Source organism: Meriones unguiculatus, chromosome 14 (assembly GCF_030254825.1).
Source record: "Meriones unguiculatus strain TT.TT164.6M chromosome 14, Bangor_MerUng_6.1, whole genome shotgun sequence".
NCBI lineage: Eukaryota > Metazoa > Chordata > Mammalia > Rodentia > Muridae > Meriones > Meriones unguiculatus.
This window is the reverse complement of record NC_083361.1, coordinates 17,375,541-17,398,655: the sequence shown is the minus strand read 5'-3', so window position 1 is coordinate 17,398,655 and position 23,115 is coordinate 17,375,541. Positions and strand designations below refer to the sequence as shown.

Genomic DNA, 23,115 nt, shown 5'->3' with positions numbered 1-23,115 from the left:
GTAAACCTGGCTGGCCGTGAACTCACAGAAATTGGCCTGCCTCTGCCTCCCGAGTGCTGGGATTATGAAGACTTCCACCCCGTCTTGCACATCTTTCACAGAAGACTGGAAAGCTCCTAAAGTGCTAAGCGTGGCTGAAGCTAATAACTTGGCTGTATACCGGTCAATTGATTGCTTCACTAAGAGGAAAGTTGTTTCCGGGTGTAATTTAGGAAAATGCAGCTTTGGAATCTTTGAGCAGGTTTTTGTTTGTTTGTTTTTTCACTTTTCTAAATTTCTCAACGAATTGAGATTTTGCTTGTCACCTTTAAACCATGATGTAGATGTATTTGGTCACTATATGACCAAAAAATTCTTTGTTTTTATTTGTGAATAAAATTACTCTAGAATTTGTTGGTAGTATAGTTTTTTAAATGCTAATTATAAGAACTTTCTGTATTTTCATGTCAGTTATATTCACTGAATGAACTTGTTTTGTTTTCTACATATTGGCACTAGATTTTTTTTACCTGATTTTTGTTCAGCAAACTAGTGTACTTCATCTTACACCTCTTGATCATTCTGTGTCTCTCTGTACTGCTTCTTAATTACTCCATCTCTTGGAAGTTGATGCTCATCGTATCAGAGCTATTTCATGGTGCTCTCTGTCTTCAGTGCCTCATTATGCAGGCAGTTCTGAATCCAGAGCATTTGATAAGCTTGCTACCAACAGCCCAGTGTGGTCGATGGAGGACTTGGTAAGCAGCACTGGCATACTACATGCATTGCAGCATCAGGATTTGTCTTTGAGTGGTAGAGAGCAAAGCTGTTGTCCTAGAAACACTTCTAAGACTGCTGTAGAGGGCATTGATGAGTTGTTTCCTAGGCATGGTGAGAAGAGATCTTCAAGAAAGGTATCAAGGTATTTCGAGCAGAAGAGTTTGCCTGAAAGACCACAATAATTCATTCTGGGAATTGCTAGCATTTGGTGCACTGGAAGAGAAGGAATTGTATTATGGATGTAACAATATATGGATCTGGAAAAATAGTGGGGAGGGCTCATGTTAATGAGGTAGAGGACAGACACAGGGTGTGTGAAGGCATCCGGGCAGGGTAAAACCAAGCAAGTGTAGGAAGTTTGTGCAGAGGAAATTGATGAGTGCCCAGATGACAGCAGTGCCACAGGGATATGAGATTCATTTGAGTCCATCAGGGAGGTTATTTGTTGGACTAGCTTTGTTTTTAACTAGCTCTAGAGTGCTTAGGGTAAACTAAGGAAGAGATACTCCTGATTGAGTGACCAGATCTTCTGCAGTGAACAGTGTCTTCTTTCCTCTTGCCTTTGGCTTAACTTGTTCTTACCATTTTTTTCTTTTCACTGATTCTCAAACCTATTTTTTTGTACCACAATGTTTTCATTTTACAAATCTTTAGGACATCTTTTTCTGTCTGTATGTTGAATCTTAAATTTATATTTTTAGTTCAGGCTGTTTGGAATTCTAAGACCATAAAAAGATGTACAAAAAAAAATGTTTAAGGGTGGGGGGGGTGGGAAGAAAAGAAGCCAGTACTTCTCCCTGATTTTGTTTGGGGAAATAGTATTTTATTTTTTCAAAACAGTTAATGTTTAGATGTAATACCTATAGATGTAGCTAGTATAACTACAATGTTTGGACTGGAGAGATGGTTTAGAGCTTAAGAGCACTGGCTGCTCTTCCAAAGGTCAATTCCCAGCAACCACATGCTGGCTCACAACCATCTATAGTGAGATTTGGTGCCCTCTTCTGGAATGTTGACATACATGCAGATTGAACACTGTATACATAATAAATAAGTAAGTCTTTAAAAAAATATAACTTCTCAGATTTTAATGGTATACAGAAGTGTACATGTGTGGGATTCTTTTTGTAAATTTTATTTTTTGTGTATGAGTGTTCAGTCTGTATGTATTTCTGTGCCAATGTATACAGTGCCTGAGGAGAACAGAAAATGGTATCAGATCCTTTGAAACTGGAGTTACAGATGTGAGGCACCTTGTGGGGATTGCACCAAGTCTTCTCTAAGAGCAGCCAGTGCAAGATCTTAATAGCTAAACCATACGTTTCCAGCCTGTATCCCACCTCAACTCATTCTTGTGCTGCATACACTAGGATGAGTGTGTGAGTGTGTTTGGGGACTTGACTGTTGGTTTACCTTTGAAGAAATCTTGGCCTGGCGGGCCTGGTGTTTTAGACGGAACCTTGGAGACTCTTCGATGTCCTCTAGTCGTAGGCCCTTCAAACCACATTTTTGTAGGGCAAGAACTGGAAACTGCCGCTCATTACCCAGGTATACTTAATTACCTGTTGCTACATGGGAAACTCTACTGGAGCTTGTTGATCGACGTGTGATCTGCAGCTGCTTTTGTATTGCTGTGGCGGAGTTGAATAGAGGTGACACACTGTATGGTTGACAAAACCTAAATACTTTTTTAATGTCTTCGCCTTTCCAGAGTGTTGGGACTGCAGGCGTGTGTGAGCACTTCTAGCCGTGACCATAATGTCCTGACTTATACTAATGTTATATGGGTATTCCATCTTTTACTGTGCTCTGGAACCACAAAAAGACAGAGAGGGCTGGAGAGATGGCTCGGAGGTTTAAGAACACAGGCTGTTCCAAAGGTTCTGAGTTCAATTCCCAGCAACCACATGGTGGCTCAAAACCATCTATAATGAGATCTGATGCCCTCCTGTGTGCAGGCGGAATACTACACAAATAATAAATAAATACATATTTTTTAAAAAGACAAAGAGATACATGCTTCTTAAAGTAGCATTAGGCATATAAACAAAAACATAGCAATATAGATAAAATGACCGATGTGTTCGGACGTTTTTGTTTCTTCTGTGTTCATTAGCTTACCTGTTTACATTTTCTATTTCTTTGCCAGTATTCAACATTCTCTTCTGTAGATTTTCAACTAGCTATAAAGTTGGGTATATATATATATATATATTTTAATTTTACTTTTAAATGTAATGCTGTTTTTAAAATAGGGTCTCATGTAGCCCAGGCTGGCCTCAGACTTCTATGTAGTCAAGGTTAATCTTTGCTTTCTGATCCTTCTATCTTTACTGCTAGAACTACATACATGTTACCATCAGGCCCAGTTTATGTGGTGGTGGGAGTCAAGCCAAGGTTATCTATGAATGATAGGCAAGTACTCTGCCAATTCAGTCCTATCCCCCTGTCTGTGAGTATAATTTTTAGAAAATTACTTCTTTTTTTATTTCCATTAGTAAATATGTTAACTACTTGTTTGTTTTAATATACTCAGTTGTGTCAGTTCACTTTTACAATCATTGATTTCTGGGCCTGTGCTTGCTGTTAAGCCTGACAACGTGAGTTTGATCCCTGGAATCCACTTGATGGAAGGAAAGAACCGCTTGTCCCAAGTTTTCCTCTGACTTCTGTGACAAATTAGCAGTCTCACGTATACAAATAAAAGTAACTTTACATTTTGTAAAATTGATTTTAGTATTTTTGATTCATTCTTTCCACTTAACCTTTTGTGTGTCTGCCCTTCTTAAGTTGAATATTTTATGTCTTGGTTGTAGGAAATAATTAGGCTGTGAATTTATCTTTGAGCACTGCCATAGCTGTGTCTCAGTATATTCTATGTAGTGTTTTGTTATTTTTCTAATCTTGCAGTTTTGTTATTTAAGGCAGTTTTATTTACTAGTTTTGTCGTTTATAACAACATTGTTTTATACCCAGAAATTTTGTTGTTTGTACTGTTTGTAATTTATCCGTAATTCTCTTTAGTCCTGTGTGATATGCATGCATTAAGTTTTAATGACGATTTCATGGTATCTTAAAGCTATTACCACTGTCAACTTTTTTTGACTTTTTAAATTTAGTATATGTTTTGATACTGTGATACTCAGTTTATGAAAAATTTTAGTTTTCCATTATTTTTCTTTTATTAATGTGAAATATTTTTCATCCATTTTTATCCTTGATTTTTTTCATGTGATAGTAATACTGTTTCATTTACATTTTCTTATAATTAAGTATTTAGTGTATGTGCATAGTAGCCAGAATTACCCAGCATCAGTTACCTGATCGGCAACTCAGGACCCCTTCATATTTATTTAGTAACTTTAATTCTTTTGGGATTTAAATTTTTTTCTAATTTAATGTGTAGGCTGGTATACAGATCTTGACAGCCATAAGATGTATTTCAAATCACAGCCTTTTCTAATTATTGTTTGAGATGCACAAAGGAATATACATCATTGTTACCAATTGAGAGCAATCGGGAGGAAAATTAACACATTAGTTAGATCAAGAGAGTACTTAGCCTAAATTACTAATAAAAGGTTTAATAAAAGGTTTGTCAGTAAACATCAAAAATGAAAAGGATGAGCCTGGAGAGATGGCTTTGTGGTTACAAGCACTTGCCACTTCGCAGCGGAACCTGAACCTGGTTTAGTTTTCAACAACCACAAAGCACTCAAAACCATCTGTAACTCTAGTTCCAGGGGATCTAACTCATGCAGTCATATATTACATGCAACAAACACTTAGATGTATTTAAAAAGGATGAAAATGATGGGGCCAGTGAGATTGCTTGTGGCCAAACCTTACAACATAAGGTTCTTAGATCCACACAGTGGAATGTGGGACTCTGAAAGTTATCTTCTGGCCCAACAAGTGATCCCATACGCATACACACTATCTTAGGGTTACTATCACTGTAATGAAACACCATGACCAAAGCAACTTGAGGAGGAAAGGGATTATTTCACCCAGTTTAATATTATCAAAAGCAGTGAGGGCAGGAACTCAAACAGGACAGGAACCTGAAGGCAGGGGCTGGTCCAGCAAGTGGTGCCATGAAGGAGGGCTGCGTTCACACATGGCTTACCAGGTTTCCTACAAAACCCAGGACAACCAGCCCAGGGGTGGCCCCACTCACAATGGGCTGGGCCCTTTCTCAGTTGAGGCTTTCTCTGCTTTGATGTCTCTAGCTTGTGTCAAGTTGACATAAAATTAGTCAGCACACACACTAAATATAATAATAATAATAATAATAATAATAATAATAATAATAAAGGCTGGGAGAGGTGGCACATGCCTTTAATCCTAGCACTCAGGAGGCAGAGGCAGGCAGATCTCTTGAGTTCGAGGCCAGCCTGGTCTACAAAATGAATTCCAGGACAGCTAAGGCTACACAGAGAAACCCTGTCCCAACACACACACATTTGAATGAAAGCCCTCCAAACAATAAGTAGACTATTAGTTTTTACACTGTAATTTCTCTTGGACTATAGTTTGCTTAAGTACTGTAAAAAAATGAAGTCACATTGGAAGAAAAATCAGGAGGCTATGATCCTATACTAGAAACTATTAACGTGAGAGATAATCGATTAAATTCGGGAAATGTTTAGAGAGGGATGAATGACAACCTGGAGTTGACCATGAAGGAGGAAGCTGAGTTGAACACAGTGACCAAACCTCAGTCACAGCATCATCATGTAGAAGCTATGATAAACAGCTTTCTCATTTAGCCTACAATAGTTGCAACTATTTGTTGTGGTTACAATAGGCTGAGTGATGGATTAAGACCATCCTGTTTTATAGAAGTGAGTGAAACAAATGAGATTTACAGTCCTGCTAAGGGTCTCTTACTGTTGGACTAGAGTTCTTAAGCCTTTGCCAGAATTTTCTTAAGTGTCTTCTCCGGTACCGGAATTTTGTTCTGATTGGACTGTTGCAGGTAGAATGAATGGTGTGCCAGTCATTACAGAGCAGGCAGTATTTAAACAAGCTTGTGTCCTGTGCTTTGTAATGACCAAAGCCTTTGACACTGGAAGTCTTATAGAAGAGACATAGAGGTTCTTTGGGTCTGGAGTTGAAGCCTAAGTACAGAATCCATGTCAATCATTTCCGATATGAGCTCTATTTTTGCAGCTTTAAGGTGCTTTTATTGTTATTTACAGATAGTCACTGACCCATCAGATTCACCTGTCAGTTTCCACTTACACGTAGACCAGACAAGTGGTTTCTTAGACTTGTCTTAGGTGCTGACCAGGTTATTCCTCACGCTTGGCAGCTGCACAGGTGTCATCCTGTCACCTGCATTTGCTTCCTATTCTGAACTTGTCCTTTTCTCAGACATTCACCCGTGGAAGATTGTTAACGTTGCCCTTTTGTGTGGAAATGAAGGGTTTTCCTCCTATATCTTCTAAATTCTTGAGATAGGGACCAAGCCCCACATGGTTGTATCCACTTAATAACTGTAGCACTGTAGGATGATGAGGATTGCAGGAGGATTGCAAGTTTGAGGTAGTCTGATTTATGTAATGAATTTTTGGAGCAACCCAGGTTACACAGTGAAGTCATGTCTCAGATGAGAAAGCAGAAACCAAACAGAGGTGCTGGAGAGATGATTCAGCATTAAGAGCACTTACTGCTTATCTGGAGAACCTGGGTTAGAGTCTCAGCTCCCAGGTGGTGCCTCACAACCATTTGTAACTCCAGTCCCTTCTGGGCGCCTATGTCATGCACAGTGGTTATACGTGGAGGCAGAACACCCCTATACATAAAATGAAAATACGTAAATTTTTGAGTTAAGAGTATAAAAATAGAGTTGAGCAAGAATAGTAGGGAACTGAAGATTCCTGTAAGGTTCTCAACCTTCCTAAAGCTGTGTCCCTTTAATACAGTTCCTCATAGTGTGAACACCTCCGACCATAAAATTACTTTGTTGTTACTTCATGACTGTAATTTTGCTACTGTTACAAATTGTAATGTAAATACCTGCTATGTGCAACCCATAGGTTGAAAGCCACTGTTTTAAGCCATCAGTCAGTTTGCCCAACTTGTTCTTTTGGTTCATAGTTAAGTAACAAATGTTTGTTCTCTAGCAGAATATGGTAAAGAGATGATAAACATGAGCATCATCCTGGTCAAACAGCCACCCTTGTGGACAATTGAGTAGATGTGAGGCACTTGTCAGGAAAAGTAAAGTTTGACTCCAGGTAGTGGCATCTCTTCAGAAACTTGACCCTCTGAATGAGGGTGTTCTGATGCTTAAGGCTTCTGTTCAGGTTGTTTTCATGGTGCCTTTGAGTCTGAAGGTAAGATATACTTCACTAGCTAATCTTTTTCCACCTCTTTTCTTTTGTTGGAATTAGTGCCAGAACAGATAAAGCCCACTGTAAGCCAGCCTCAGCCTGCCAACTCTGATAACGGCACTTCTACAGCAACCAGCACTAATAATAATGCCAAGCGAGCTACAGCCAGCAATCAGCAGCCGCCGCCGCAGCAACAGCAGCAGCAGGAACAGCAGCAGCAGCAGCCGCCACAGGCCTTGCCTCGATATCCTCGTGAAGTACCTCCACGATTTCGCCACCAAGAACATAAACAGCTTCTGAAGAGGGGTCAGCATTTTCCTGTCATAGCAGCAAACCTGGGATCTGCTGTTAAGGTGTTAAACCCCCAATCAGAGAGCACTGCTGTAACAAATCAACAGCTGCAAAATAACGGAGAGGTACAGAACAGCAAAAGCCAGTCAGGTGAGAAAAGAGGTTTCTTAACAGGACTCGTTGGCAGTGTAGTCAATGTTGAGTCTATAGTTCTTGGTGGCATGGTTCGTGTACCAAGAACTGGGCTTTGATTTTAGAATCCCGAATAGGGAGCTTGAGTGGCGAATTCTTTACATCAGTTTCATATTTGTCTTACTTAGAAAGTGAATATTGTCTTCCCATATTTTAAGAAGTTTGTGATTAAAATTGAGGCCTCCTGGCTCCTTGTATTCCTCAAATTCGTACATTTACTCCTCAGCAGCCCCACACAAGGTAGCTATCATCTTTATCCTTGAACATCCCTGGCAGTTACTTATTTGCTGCCTGAATGCTCTTTTTTAAGTATACCAAGCACTAATCTGTATTAAGATATATTTGATACTTCACAGCTAGTGAAGTACATACAAAACAGCACATTTTGGAGTCAGGTTCTGCCTGATTCCAGAGCTATGCTCATAGCCACTGGTGCTTTCTGGCAGTACATTGGATGTGATAGGAAAGGAAAGGGACAACATTTCTAATTTAGGTCTCTAGAGTGGCATATCATTAGAAGGATACAGACCTACTTCCTGTATCCCTGTGTGAAATTGACCAAGAAACTAATTAATGAGATTTTCTTTGTTTTGGGTTGTTTTCCTTTGAAAAAGAGTCATACCTTGGAACTCTAGCTATCCTTGAATTCTGAGAAATTCACCTGCCTCTGCCCCTGAAGTGCTGTGATTAAAGATGTGTGCCCTTGTAGTGCTTATTTTTAAAATTCTACTTTACTTGGGGTATTTAGTAAATACTTAGGGGTATTACTTGGGGTATCTTGACCTCCCTTCCAACCTCCCAACCCTACGTAGGTCAGAGAAGTTAAGGGTGGAGACAGGGCCCCTTTACTTTCTGTGGCGGTTGAGAGTCAATATGTCCTTTAGGGCTCTATTCCAATCTTCATCAAACACAGCAAACACAGCCAGTAGTCTCCTCCATGCTGCTGCACCCTGAAGCGTTTCTCTCTGTCGGTCTGCTCCAAACCACCACCTTGTCTTTGGTCTCTGGTCTCTCAAACTGCTGCATACCACACGCCAGCACCGAATGCCACACCTCTTTCTCAGCTCTCACATTTATACTGTCAGAGTCCTAGGCAACGCCCCTCTTTGTGCTGCGTGTGGAAGGCCGTTACCAGCTGGCAAAAGCCACGCTCCACAGGAGACAATTAACAGGTGTGGACAAACTATAGCCCAGCTAAAATCCCACACTTGGGATTAAAACAAAAGCATATTTACATAACATAACTGAGTTTACAAAGAAACCAGAACTTCCATTACATGCCTCCATACCTTTTATGAACTTACAGTGTAGAAACTAATACACAACCTTATAAGGGTGCTTTGAAGTCTAAATTGTATGAGCCATTAAAGCAGTCAGCCTAGTGCCTGATGTGTAAATGTGAAATAAACTCTCTCATCCCTATATCTTAGGGTTTTTGTTGCTGCTGCAAAACACCATGACCAGAAAGCAAGGTGGGCAGGAAAGTGTTTATTTGGTTTATGCTTCTATATCTGTTCATCATCAGAGGAAGTCAGGTTAGGAACCTCAAACAGGGCAGGAACCTAGAGGCAGGAGCTGATGCTGTGGCCATGATGGAGGAATGCTTACTGGCCTGCTCCTCATGGCTTGCTCAGCCTCCTTTCTTACAGCACCCAGGACCATCTAGGGGTCCCATCACCCACAGTGAGCTGTGCCCTCTCCCATCAATCATTAATTAAGAAAATGCCCTTCAGCCAGATCTTACGGAACTGTTCTCTCAATTAATGTTTCTTCCTTTCGGATAACTCCTGTCATGTAGACATAAGACTAGCCAGCACACCCTAACGTTTATAGAAAGACCTACTTTTTTTTTCAAGCATTGTATGTAGGCCAGATTGTAGGTAATTAAGAAGTTGAATGTTATTTGGGAAGCCAGGTTGGAAAAAAAATGTATTGGTTAGCAGCACAAGCAATCATTACTGAAGTTTTAGGAGAATATTACTTATTCAGCAAATGCCTGAGTACATATTATGAGGCAGGTATGATGATATATAATAAACAGACAGTGAAGTTACATAGTATACTTAGGGTATTTTATGAATGTTTCTTCCATTTGGGAAAGCAAAGAACAAGGCTATTTTTAAAACGGAAATGGCACTAGTGCAAGAATCATGTATCTCAAAAAATAAGTATGGGACTGGAGAAACAGTTCATTCAGTAAAGTGCTTACCGTGCAAGCATGAGAGCGAGTTAGATATCAGCACCCTATGAAACAAAGCCAAATAGAGTGATGCATGTTTGTAATCCTAGCACTGGGAAGACAGAGTAAAGGAGGGTCCTTTGGACTTGCTGACAAGCTAATTGAGCCAGATTGACCCTGCTGAGATTTGGTGACAGACTGTGTAAGAAAATAAGACTGAAGACACCCAGAATCAGCCTGTGTCCTCCACACACATCCAAAATCAGGGACACAGACACAGAATGAGTATGGGTCAGAGGAATCAGGTTTTGCAGGTTGCATCCTGATGTAAGGTCTCAGGTGTGAGCTTAGGAAAAAGCCTTCAAAGACATCGAGGAAGGAGATCCTCCTCCCTGTTTCTAGAAGAGCTTGGCAAGTAGGGCACCGCATTTCTTTGGAGGCATTAAATCCCAAAGCTATTAGTGAATGCAGACTACAAAACTGAAACACTCTGAGGGATGAGATTTGCACTTTTGTCTTAAAAAGGTTTATTTATGTGTCATTGTGATCCTGCATGGAGTGTATTTGTACTGTGTGTAACACTAACAGTCTGAGTTCAATCTTGAGAACCCATGTGAAGCTGATAGGAGATGTCTTCTGACCTCTGACACGTGGGTGCACACACTCACATATAATGCACACAGTAGGAATAGTAAACACACACAGTTTCAGACTGCTTCTGTGCACTTGACTGCTGTAGCCGGGACAGATCCCACTCTTGCTCAAATAGCCTGAGTTGGAAGACTCCCGTGGTGGTAATAACACTCAGGTCCAATAGAAAACTGTTGTTATGGCCAAAAATGCTCTGATCTCTCCATCTTCGTGACACAATCCATGCAGTACAGTTATAAAGACCAGAACAGCAAATGTTCTTCTCCACTTCAAGGGGCTGAAGCATTCTTAGTTGACTCACTATGGTTTTTTCATTCCTCTCTCACACATACATGCACATGTCCATTATGCTTAAACCATTGGAAAGTGAGGTGGTGAACATCATGGCACTTCATGTTTAATGCCCTGAGACTAAGGGTGGTTTCCTCTCCAGTTTTAACCCCGATATCACTCACCCCCAGCCTCAGAACTATTAATTCAGCAGCATCTTCTAATAGTTGATGATCACATTCCTGCTAGGCATCTTAAGGAAGTTTTAGCAGTGTATTCATGGTGTAAAAGTTTAAAAAGCACGTACCATATTGTTCAGGGATGAATTCAAATATAAAATGTAAAGGTTTCATTTCTCCACTGGCAAAATAGAGCTGTAAAGTAGAGAAAGAATCTTTCCTTACTGCTGTGTGGTATATTTATTAAGATGAAATGTTACAGAACATTCTTAGGTTATTAAATTGTTCTTTAACTCTGCTGTATTTTAAATATCTCCTTCCTTTCCTTTTTTTTTTTTTTTTTTTTTTTTTTTAATGCTCAGCATATACCTTTAGTCCCTGCACTCGGGAAGGCAGAGGAAGTGCATCTCTTGAGTTCGAGGCCAACCTGGTTTACAGAGTGCGTTTCAGGACAGTCAGGGCTACACAGAGAAACTCTGTCTGGGGAAAAACAAAACAAACAAAAAATCCTCAAAGACATTTAAACTGAAATGGTGAATGAGCAAGAATTGGGAGGGCATTAAGCTTTTTGAAAGTTTGAAGGTTGAAATGCACCCCGCCCCTTTTCTTGGTCTCTTCCAAAGCACATGTAACTTAGGCTTCCAGCTCTCACTTGTCCTTCCCTCCACCTGTGCACACACTGTAGTCTGTACTTGCTTGGGATTCCATGTGAGCCTCCATGCCTTTAATAAGACTCTTAGAAAAATTTTATTCTCCTGTTTTTAAAGCTCTTAAAGGAATGGCTTATACTGTCTAGTATCTAGTCTCTGTAAACTGGCTCTTGCTCACGGACCAGAGCCTCTGATAGAAGGATGCAGACTGTTAAAGATACTCAACTGTGAGTTCTGTTTTGTGTCATTTTCAAAGTTTTTTTCTAAGGAGGTGTTGTTTGTGCTTATTTTTTTCTAAGTAGAAGTTGTTTGTATTTAGTTCTGCTTTTGTTTTTCCCTAATCACTTCTTTCTTAAAGCTCCTTCACTGCTTGGCCTCTCTGTTGTCCTGTATCCCTCCTTTTCCTGTACCTTCTGCTTCTCTTGTGTATTTACCAGTTTCTGTCACCAGCCCTGAGGTTTTACTCTTTCCTGGCTTTGTTTTATGTTCTGCACATTTCAGGAGTCATGTCTTCCAGAATCTTCAGCTAAGAATAGGTTCTTGGATTCTCACTATGAACTCATACCACTTCTTGATGCCCCTGGTTTAAACAATGGGCAAACCATTCATCCAAGAACCCATCGAGAATCATTACATCATTCTTGAGTTTTCATCCGTGTAACTCACAACTCATTGGTTTACCATGCTGTGCTCGTTTTGGACTTCGGGATTCCTGTTTTTTTCCCTCTCCCCTTAGTACTGTCAGGTGCCACAGTTGAAGTATTCAACATCTGGTCGAGAGCAACGTGCAGCTTGTAGCAACTTTTCCTGTACCCTCTGATTGACATGCCGTCTGTGGCTGATGTCAGGCTACATCAGCAGAATCGAATAGTTGCCACAACAAATGCCATTAGCATCCCACTCATTAGTTCTAGAAGAGTGTACTAGCTCTAGCCCCATCCCGCCCATGAAATTATTAACTGGATCAAAAGTTCTCTGACCCTAGACCAAAGGCTGGATGGAATACCAGAGGTGGTGATCACTCTTGAACATTATTTGCTGAAACATGATCAGCCTTGAGTACTTTTTACTTCTGAAGCTTTTTGTTCTGGTGAGACTTAAAGTGTTTAAGGTAAAAAGCAAACATTTGAGTATTTATAAGGAAAAAAATGTATGAATTTCCTTCAATCTCATCCTGCAGTTCTTACTGAGAATGTGGTTTCGTTCATCAGTCATTAACTGTCACCAGTTGTGGCTCTGTCCTACAGACTTTTAGCTTATCTATTCCCAGCGCAGAGTTTCATTCTTTTTGGTGTGGGGCTAGAGCTAGAGCTGGCCCATTCTCCTAAAACTATTCTGAGTGGGATGCTAATGGCATTTGTTTGTTTTTCTTACTGTGTAGCCCTGGCTGTCCTGAACTCAACCTGTAGATCAGGCTGGCCTCGAACTCACAAGATCCTCATGCTTCTGCCTCCCCACTGCTGGGATTAAAAGCTTGCACTAGCATGCCCAGCACTGTTGGCGTTTTGGATCTCACTTCTTAGTAATGTGCCTCTAACAGAATCTTTGTTTGTAGCACCACATTGTATAAAACCTTATGTTTTACATTTACTCAGTAATGCTTCCTTTCTTCCTGCTAATATGGGGGTTTGTGATCTTAATGTTCCTCACTATTTCTTGGGGGAAAGTCCTGGTCATGTTGTACTCAGAAGCCTGGATGTTTTTCTCCTCTCCGCATTGCTTAGAGTAATGGGCTTTGGCTTCCTGGTTCTACTGGGTTTCCTTCGTGTCTGATCAGCTTCCTGTTCTGTGACTCCTGAGTTGTTGTTTTCCTTTCGCACCATTACCCTCGCTACAGTGTAGCATTTTCATGATAAAAAAATGCCTTGAGAGTCATCTTTGATAATCCGCTTTTAAAACAATTTGTTTATTAGGATTTGTTCAAAGTATCAAGTGCGTTACAGTTTAAAATGGAGTTTTAGGTCATAATTACTGAAGGCACCTCTCCCTATTTGTGTAACATAACTAAGAATACATAACAACAGCAAACCATTAGATTACCACAATATCTTCAGGTGTGGTCAAGGCCAGAGTCTGAGAACACATGTAATATAGCCTTAGAGGTGATGGAACCCCTTCCCAGGTGTCAGCCGGCTGCTGCTGCTTTCCATGATCTGTCAGATATCAAATTGGCTATTTTTATGGTATTATGGTTTCTTTGGGATAGGGTGGGGTAAGGCAGGGGGTTAACACAAAGCCTCATTTTGTAACCCAGGCAGACCTGAAACTGTCCATGCTCCTGTACTAGCTTCTATAGCATCATTACCACTATTGGCTTCCCTTCTTTTGCTTTTCTTTTCTTTTCCTTTTTTTTTTTTTTTCTTTGAGACAGGGTCTATCTGTTTAGCTCTAGTTGTCCTGGAATTTACTATGTAGACCAGGCTAGCCTTGAACTCACAGAGACTACTGACCTGCCTCCCAAGTGCTGGGATCAAAGCCCTATTTCTTTTTTTATGAATTAAAAAAAAAAAAATTTTTGGCTGGAGATATGGCTCAGTGGTTAAGAGCATTGGCTGCTCTTCCAAGGACCTGAGTTCAATTCCCAGCAACCACATAGTGGCTCATAACCATCTCTACTAGGATCTGATGTCTTCCTGTGGCATCCATCAGATGAAACACTTGTACATATTTACATACATATATACACACGTGCTTTAAAAAATCTTTAAAAATTTTTTTTGCCAATATTGTGTTTTCCTCCTTACTCTTATTTATTTATTTATTTATTTATTCATGTATTGTATGTATATGAGTGCTGTGTTTTCATGCACACTAGAGGTGGGAATCAGATCCCATTACAGATGGTTGTGAGTCACCATGTGGCTGCTGGGAATTGAACTCAGGACCTCTGGAAGAGCAGCCAATGCTCTTAACCACTGAGTCATCTCTGGAGCCCACCACTCCTTACTTTTTTTTTTTTTAAATAAGATTTATTTATTATTATTTACACAGTATTTCTGTCTACATGTATGCATACATTCCAGAAGAGGGCACCAGATTTCATTATAGATGGTTGTGAGCCACCATGTGGTTGCTAGGAATTGAATTCAGGACTTCTGGAGGAGCAGTCAGTGCTCCTAACCTCTGAGCAATCTCTCCAGCCCCACTCCTTACTCTTAAAACTTTAATAATTTGGTGTTTTTGATTTATTGTCTTATTTTTAAATAAACATTTTCCAAGTACTAAACATTGGTTTTCTCCTACAAGTTGAAAATGTTGACTTTCACTGTATCTTTGGCTTCTTCTTGGTTCTGTTCCTGACTTGACTTTTCGTTTAGCTTTCGTGCTTATACGATCAGTCTCAGTTTACTGCTGTTTGTTCTGTGATCCTGCAGATTCCTTCTTTAGTAAGTTCCTCTATTTGAACCTGAGGCCCGATCTTCTCATACCTGTTACATTGGAATGTCAGAGGCACTTTTAATCCTGTTACACACTTTAAATCCAGAGTCTTGCTACTTCAGGTTTTGAGTTTCTGTGGCAATTATCTGTGCAATAAAGGCTAATTTAATTATATAGGACTTTTAAGTATATTTTCTCCATTGATACTTATATATATACACACACACATATATATATATATATATATATATATATATATATATACACATATACACACACACACACACCTGGAATATAGGAAAATATTTTTTCTTGGTAATTTTCCCCTTGTAAATGTCCTTCTTCAACTGCTAGGATCATAAACTTGTATTACCACACCCAGTTTCTGCAGTGTTTTTATTTGGCTCTGGTTTTGGTTTTGGTTTTGGTTTTGGTTTTTTGAGACAGGATCTCTTTTTAGCCCTAGCTGTACTGGACCTTGCTCTGTAGACCAGGCAGGCTGGCCTCAAACTCAAGAGATTTCACTGTTTCTGCCTTCCTGTGCACCACCGTGCCCAGCTTGGAGACATTTCTTAATTGAGGTTTCCTCCTCTCATGATTTTAGCTTGGTGAAGTTGACGTAAAACTCAGTTTCTATAAGTTAGCTTCTGTCCCTTGGTGTCTCACATACAAAGTGGGGCTAATGCTTGTATTCTAGAATTGTCACAAGGACTTGGCGCAGAGGTTTGCAGAGCTACTGCTGTGGAGCAATGAATACTGGCCATGGGTTGATGTTGTTGTGTGTTGCAATATAGAATTATTTCTTTCCAGGGAGAATGATTTATTTGGTTCCGTTCATTTCATATGGAGTTCTCATGAGCACTGAGAGAAGACAAACTTCATTGGCTGCCTTTTTGGGGGGTAGACAGGGTTCTAACTATATAACCTTAGCTTGACTCTGAGTCACAGAGCAGACACAGATCTGCCTCCTCAAGGCTTGGACTAGAGGTGTGACCATAACCAGCTACTGAAAGCTGTCTGATGAAATAGTTGTAAAAGGGATCAGTGGTGCACTTCGCAGTTATTGGCTTATGTCCACTGGGTACATTATAAGTCCTTCTCTAGTTGCTTTTCTTGCAGTTCCTGTACCTCTTCACCACTTGCTTCTTAGCATTTGTGCTTTGAGAGAAAGTAGTGCAAGCAGAATCATTTATTTATAGTAGCAAATCACACTAGTAGTGAGACTTTATTTCTAGACCCACACCCACTGGGAACTATAGTGTAGGCTGTCCTTCAAGACAGCCTAAATGCAAATGTTTTATGTAGCTGGTGTCATAGATACATTTCTACCCACCAGAGTCTTACAGTGCGATAGACTGACAATCTAGCAGAAACACTATAGTGATGCTGTCTGTAGCAAAGAGTGAAAGTAAATAAAACTAGATGATATTTACATGGCAGTAAGTCTAAGACTTGGTTAGATGGCTGGTCTCTTACTGCCGTCAGTGTCAGCTGCTGAGCTACTGTTCATAATTTGGTGACTTTTCAACATATCAATTTTTTCCCTGTTGTCTCTTCATAAACATGGCTATAAAAGTAAATTCGGGAATTGCCTAAAATTAATATCCTTGCTTTGTGTAACGCTGTATTTAAATGTATGCACTAATAAAATAGAAATACAATGTAAAAGGCTTTGGGATTCTTACAGAATTGTTATAATACCCAAAGGAGTCATGTGGAAAGCTGTTTTAGGAAACCACATCATTTGGAGATGCTTTTACCCTGCATCCTGCTTCTTCCCCCCTCCCCCAGGTTAGGTCTCTGAGCCTGGGTTGCCCTTATTCATCGCTGCCACCTAGTCTTTCTCACTCAGAATTCTTGTGTTTGTTGGGATGTTATTAGTTCATGCGTTGAGCAGTACTTCTCTGGGACTTCCTGCTCCATGCTGTACTGTATGGTGTTGAGCAGAGCAGAATTCTGCCTGTGAAATTACTGAACATGGAGAGTCGGTGGCTGGAAGATAACCAGTGCCTTGTACCCATTCTGTGAGGGCATCTTGCTAATGTTGAAGAGCTATGTGTATTTGTAGTGGATTGTCATTTTTCTCAACCTATGTGATACCATTTTGGAAATGGTTAGCACTTATAAATGGTTGTACTTCTCCTTTATCCTAGATATAAATCATAATACTTCAGGATCCCATTATGAAAATTGCCAGCGGGGACCTGTGTCTTCTACAAGTGACTGTAGCACAAGCTGTAAGAATGCTGTAAACGACTTGTTGGAAAAAGAAGCATGGCCCTCAGCCCCTGGCAGTGATCCTGAGTTGCCTTCAGAATGCATGGATGCTGATTCTGCCTCCAGTTCTGAGTCAGAGAGAAACATCACTGTCATGGCTTCAGGGAACACAGGTGGTGAAAAAGAAGGCCTTCGGAACAGCAGTGGACTCGGTTCTCAAAGCAAGTTTGTGGTTGGTAGCAGCAGCAATAATGTGGGCCATGGAAGTAGTACCGGGCCATGGGGCTTCCCCCATGGAGCCATAATAAGCACATGTCAGGTCTCTGTGGATGCTCCTGAAAGCAAATCAGAAAGTAGTAGTAACAATAGAATGAATGCTTGGGGCACTGTAAGTTCTTCATCAAATGGAGGGTTAAATCCAAGCACTTTGAATTCAGCTAGCAACCATGGTGCCTGGCCAGTATTAGAAAACAATGGACTTGCCCTAAAAGGGACTGTAGGGAGTGGGAGTTCTGGCATCAATATTCAGTGTAGTACCATAGGCCAGATGCCTAACAATCAGAGTATCAACTCTAAAGTCAGTGGTTCTTCTACCCATGGTACCTGGGGTAGCCTTCAGGAAACTTGTGAGCCTGAAGTAAGTGGTACACAGAAGGTTTCATTCAGTGGTCAACCTCAGAATATCACCACTGAAACGACTGGACCAAATAACACTACTAACTTTATGACCTCTAGTTTACCAAACTCCGGTTCAGTACAGAATAGTGAACTGCCTACTAGTAATCCAGGGGCCTGGCGTGTGAGCACAATGAATCATCCTCAGATACAGGCTCCGTCAGTTATGAATGGCACTTCCCTTTCTCACCTTAGTAATGGAGAGTCAAAAACTGGAGGCTCCTACGGTACTACATGGGGTGCCTATGGTTCTAATTACTCTGGCGACAAATGTGCAGGCCCTAATGGCCAAGCCAATGGTGACACTGTGAATGCAACTCTAATGCAGCCTGGCATAAATGGGCCTATAGGCACTAACTTTCAAGTTAACACAAATAAAGGGGGAGGTGTATGGGAGCCTGGGACAGTGAATTCCCAGAGTTCACCATGGGGAAGTGGAAATGGTGTGAATTCTGGAGGAAGTCGAAGAGGATGGGGAAGTCCTGCACAGAGCACTGGCACTAGTCTACCCAGTGTTGAATGGAACAAACTGCCTAGCAATCAGCATTCCAATGACAGTGCAAATGGCAATGGTAAGAAGTTTACAAATGGATGGAAATCTACTGAGGAAGAGGATCAGGGTTCTGCCACATCTCAGACAAATGAGCAAAACAGTGTGTGGGCCAAAACAGGAGGCACAGTGGAGAGTGATGGTAGTGCAGAGAGCACTGGACGCCTTGAAGAAAAAGTAACTGGGGAAAGTCAGAGTAGAGATAGAAGAAAAATTGATCAGCACACATTACTCCAAAGCATTGTAAACAGAACTGACTTAGATCCACGTGTCCTGTCCAACTCTGGTTGGGGACAGACTCCTATTAAGCAGAATACTGCCTGGGATACAGAGACATCACCAAGAGGGGAAAGAAAGACTGACAATGGGACAGAGGCCTGGGGAAGCTCTGCAACACAGACTTTTAACTCAGGGGCATGTATAGATAAGACTAGCCCTAATAGCAATGATACCTCATCTGTATCAGGGTGGGGCGATCCCAAACCTACTCTGAGGTGGGGAGATTCCAAAGGCTCAAACTGCCAGGGGGGGTGGGAAGATGATTCTGCTGCTACAGGAATGATCAAGAGCAATCAGTGGGGGAATTGCAAAGAAGAGAAGTCTGCATGGAATGATTCGCAAAAGAACAAACAGGGGTGGGGTGATGGACAAAAGTCAAACCAAGGTTGGTCCGTTTCTGCCAGTGATAACTGGGGAGACACTTCCAGGAGTAACCACTGGGGTGAGGCTAATAAGAAATCCAGCTCAGGAGGTAGTGACAGTGATAGGTCCATTTCTGGTTGGAACGAACTTGGTAAAACTAGTTCTTTTACTTGGGGAAATAACATAAATCCAAATAATTCGTCAGGATGGGATGAATCTTCTAAACCTAATTCTTCCCAGGGATGGGGAGAGCCTCCAAAGTGTAATCAGTCTCTAGGTTGGGGAGATTCATCAAAACCAGTTAGTTCTCCAGATTGGAACAAGCAACAAGACATTGTTGGATCATGGGGCATGCCAGCAGCCACAGGCAAGCCTCCTGGTACCGGCTGGCTGGGGGGACCTATTCCAGCTCCAACAAAGGAGGAAGAACCCACGGGCTGGGAGGAGCCATCCCCAGAATCTATACGACGAAAAATGGAGATTGACGATGGAACTTCAGCTTGGGGAGATCCGAGCAAATACAACTACAAAAATGTGAACATGTGGAACAAAAACACCCCAGACAGCAGCAGCCGCTCAGACCAGCAAGCGCAGGCGCACCGGCTACTGCCGGCTGCGAGTGCTGTCTCAAGCCAAGACGCGAGCAGTGGCTCTGGTAAGCGTTCCCATGTGGGCTCCAGTAGTATTCTGGAAGCAAGTTTTGTGTTGACATACTGTCATGAGTTCTGTTTAACAAATGCACATCAAGGCCTTTCAGCTGTGCTCTAGGAGTCCTGTTCACCAGGCAGTCTGTCTTTGGCAGTGTTACTCTATTCCTGTTAGGAATTTGGTAGGAGGGCTTAAGCGGCAAAGTTTCGAACTTCTCTCAGTCACTCTGAGTCAAGCCTCAACAGTTTGGTTTTACCACTGAAATATAGTAAAGCCAAGTGCCTGAGTACAGTAGTCCAGATAGTTGGTTTTGTATTTGACCTTGTAAGGAGTTTTCTAAGTTGGGCATTAGGTCGCCTGTGTCTCCTGAGATAATAGTGGATGTACAGTGTGCATCTGAAACTTCGTGCTGCATCTTTCTAGTATGTTCCTACTTTCCCTTTCCTATACTGCGCAAATTCTTTTCTCTGTAAATTGGTAAGGCAACATTTTCTCTACACGTGACAGGCCTGTGTTGCCTTTGTTAATGGGGGTATTATTGAGTAATACTTTGTTGGAGAGAAATGGCAATGTTTTCGTGAAATCTTCTTTTAGTATCTAATTGAGTTTGTGGGGTTTTTCCTTTTTTTTTTTTTAATATGAGTCTAGTCTGTTGATTTATTTTTAACTTTTAGGGCAAGTATCTTAAGGCTTTCTTTTTTTTTGTTTGTTTGTTTTTAGACCACTTGAACCTGATGGTGTGGACTTTTTTTCTCCTGTGTACTTTTAAAGGAACATTAGCCAATGCATGTGAAGTAGGCTGCTTACCTGTTGGTTCATATAGTCAGTGCTAAGGTGCTGTGGACCTAACTTCATCCTCAGAGGCAGATGATTTGCTATAATTAAATTATTCAAAAGAATCTACCGTAGCACCAGAAGACAGTTTTGGGAAAAAAAAATAAAAGGTTAAAACAGTATACAGTTAAATTATATTAGTGCAGAATAATTTGTTCTTGACCTAAAATGTGCCTCTTGGCATGTCCCAGCAGCATCATTCAGGATGTGAATGTGTAGGTCTTCATCTCGTTTCCCAAGTGTTTTTCCTTCCCTTTGTTCGCTGTGCCTTCTTATGTCTGTGCTGATGACTTCTTCTCCCACACTTTCTAAAGGCTGGGGTGAGCCCTGGGGGGAGCCTTCTACTCCAGCCACAACGGTGGATAATGGTACTTCAGCCTGGGGTAAGCCCATAGACAGTGGGCCCAGCTGGGGAGAACCCATTACTGCGGCATCCAACACATCCACATGGGGCTCCAGCTCTGTTGGTCCACAATCATTAAACAAATCTGGTAAGTCATCTGTGATCTTTAGTAGCCATTTTGTAGTGGTGATGATGGCGAACTCATGAACTACATATAAGTGATGGATTAGTCCTCCTAAATTGCCACTAATGTAGATATACTTCCCAAAACTGTAACTACTAATGATTTAAGTAGCCTCCACAACAATCTAAATTCTTTCTCACCTCATTGGATTATTTAAAACTGATGTTAGCAGCTTTCATGCCATTCAACTTCAGAGACTAGATAGTGTAACATAAGACACATGTCCAAACCATCAAATCTTACATGAGAAGGACCCTGGGATGCATGTGTATGTTGTTCCTTTACCATGTTGGGCTCAGGACATGTTGTAGGAATCCCAAGGGCTGTGTGTGTGGAGACAGGTGCTTGATACCTGTGGCTTCAGTACTCTTTGATCAGTCTTGTAGAAAACATACAAAATTGATTATTTTGAGCCTCATGCACCCTCTGCCCTTTGTATCATTTTCAAGATTAAATAGGTACACACAAGAAACCACCATTGCCCATGTTTAGAAACCCTCTGATTTGTGAAGACATGGAAAGTTTCCTTGGATGTTCTAATGAAAATAAGTTCTTTCCAGTGAACTTTCAATGTAGTATAATCACACTTTTTCAGTTGCATGAATTTGAGAAGGGGTGTAAAGTTGTGTTTTGTTTAGGTCCATGTCTCTATACTGTGAAATATGCTTGACCTCTTGAAGAACTGTTTTATTAAACTTTGTCTTTGTTTCACAAATCTACAAATCAGGGCCCAAATCTATGCAAGATGGCTGGGGTGGTGATGATATGCCATTGCCTGGAAGTCGCCCCACTGGCTGGGAAGAGGAGGAAGATGTGGAGATTGGAATGTGGAACAGTAACTCATCTCAAGAGCTTAACTCATCTTTAAATTGGCCACCATATACTAAGAAGATGTCGTCAAAGGTATACATTTCAAGAGCTTTGCTCTTGAAACTTTAAATTTCAAAGGTAGTTTACCCACAGAAAATTAATCTATCTGCCCATTTATGGCAGTCAGTACAGTCCAGGCAGCCCCAACTTAGATATAGCCTCTTGAATGGGCAGCTACCTAGACAAACGTAAGATCACGGGAACTTCCTTTCTCCCCACTGCTACAGCTTGGGATTTCTCTCCTCCTCAGCTCCACCAGTACTGCCTGGGGCAACGCCAGGCCCAGGTGGTACCAGCAGTGGTGAGGATGAAGAGAAGGGCAAATCTCCATGTTGACTCTCCATTCCACTGCCAGTTCATCTCCATCTTCCATTTCACCTCCTTACCCAGAGTCCCAACTTTCCCATTACCAAGAGTCACCACTCTTTATTCACAGATCATCATTGTCCCTTCCTCATCCCCAAGGTCCTGTGATGAAAATCCCTAGGAGGAAGCCGAGTATTCCCATACCTGGCTTTACATGAGAAATGGGCTGCATTTGTTCAAGACATAGTCTGCTATACAAGGTCTTCCGAAGTCTTGGAAATTGCACCAGCTTGCCAAATATATCTAATGTAGAGCCAGATTTAGGAACCCCTGGGTCCTGGGAAGTAGTATTGGGGGTTGGGGGTTGGAGGTAGATTCTCCTGGAGACATCTTTCAAAATAGGTACCCAGTCTCACGAGTTGACTCTAAAATGTCCTCATCATCCTACCTGAGAATGATTATCTTTTGGACCTTGACGAGTCAAATATTTAGTGCTTATCTGGCCTAACTCAAGGCCAAGGTTGTTCCCTTTTAATCCTGGGATTCAAAGTCTAGGACCTGCCATTTTCATTTTATAATTTTTTCATCTGGCTGGATTTGCCTATTGATGCCTGACCATGTAGCTGATGATGTGCTTATACATGTTTTACATAATCACTTGATCCTCATAACCTTCTGAGATAGGATACTGAGGAGGAATTTGAGACTGGAAACGGTGATGACTTGCCCATAGTTGCATAACTAGTAAGCAATAAAGCAAGGACTTAAGCTTAGGTCTTGCGATTCAAAACCTTGTTCTTCCCACTGGACCATGCTGTTTTATGACTTTGTCTTTCCTTACAGGGTCTGAGTGGCAAAAAAAGGAGAAGGGAAAGGGTGTGTAGCCTTTTTACTCTTTCTCCTTTGTTTCTACTAGTAAAACTCTTTAGAAAGCAACTGCAAACTCTTATTTAGCT

General features: G+C 41.2%; 1 protein-coding gene across 4 annotated transcripts in view; it reads left to right on the top strand.

Annotated features, from left to right (window-relative positions):
• Window positions 1-23,115, top strand: part of Tnrc6a (trinucleotide repeat containing adaptor 6A) — a 77,125-nt gene that overhangs the window by 30,560 nt on the left and 23,450 nt on the right. For 3 of the 4 annotated variants that reach the window (XM_060366896.1, XM_021655009.2, XM_021655002.2), the window contains exons 5-9: window positions 7,161-7,541; window positions 17,044-19,629; window positions 20,771-20,947; window positions 21,711-21,886; window positions 23,003-23,035. In XM_060366896.1, the coding sequence (XP_060222879.1) occupies window positions 7,161-7,541; window positions 17,044-19,629; window positions 20,771-20,947; window positions 21,711-21,886; window positions 23,003-23,035 (3,353 nt within the window). The remainder of the gene's footprint in view (window positions 1-7,160; window positions 7,542-17,043; window positions 19,630-20,770; window positions 20,948-21,710; window positions 21,887-23,002; window positions 23,036-23,115) is intronic. The other variant, XM_060366895.1, reaches the window with a different exon arrangement.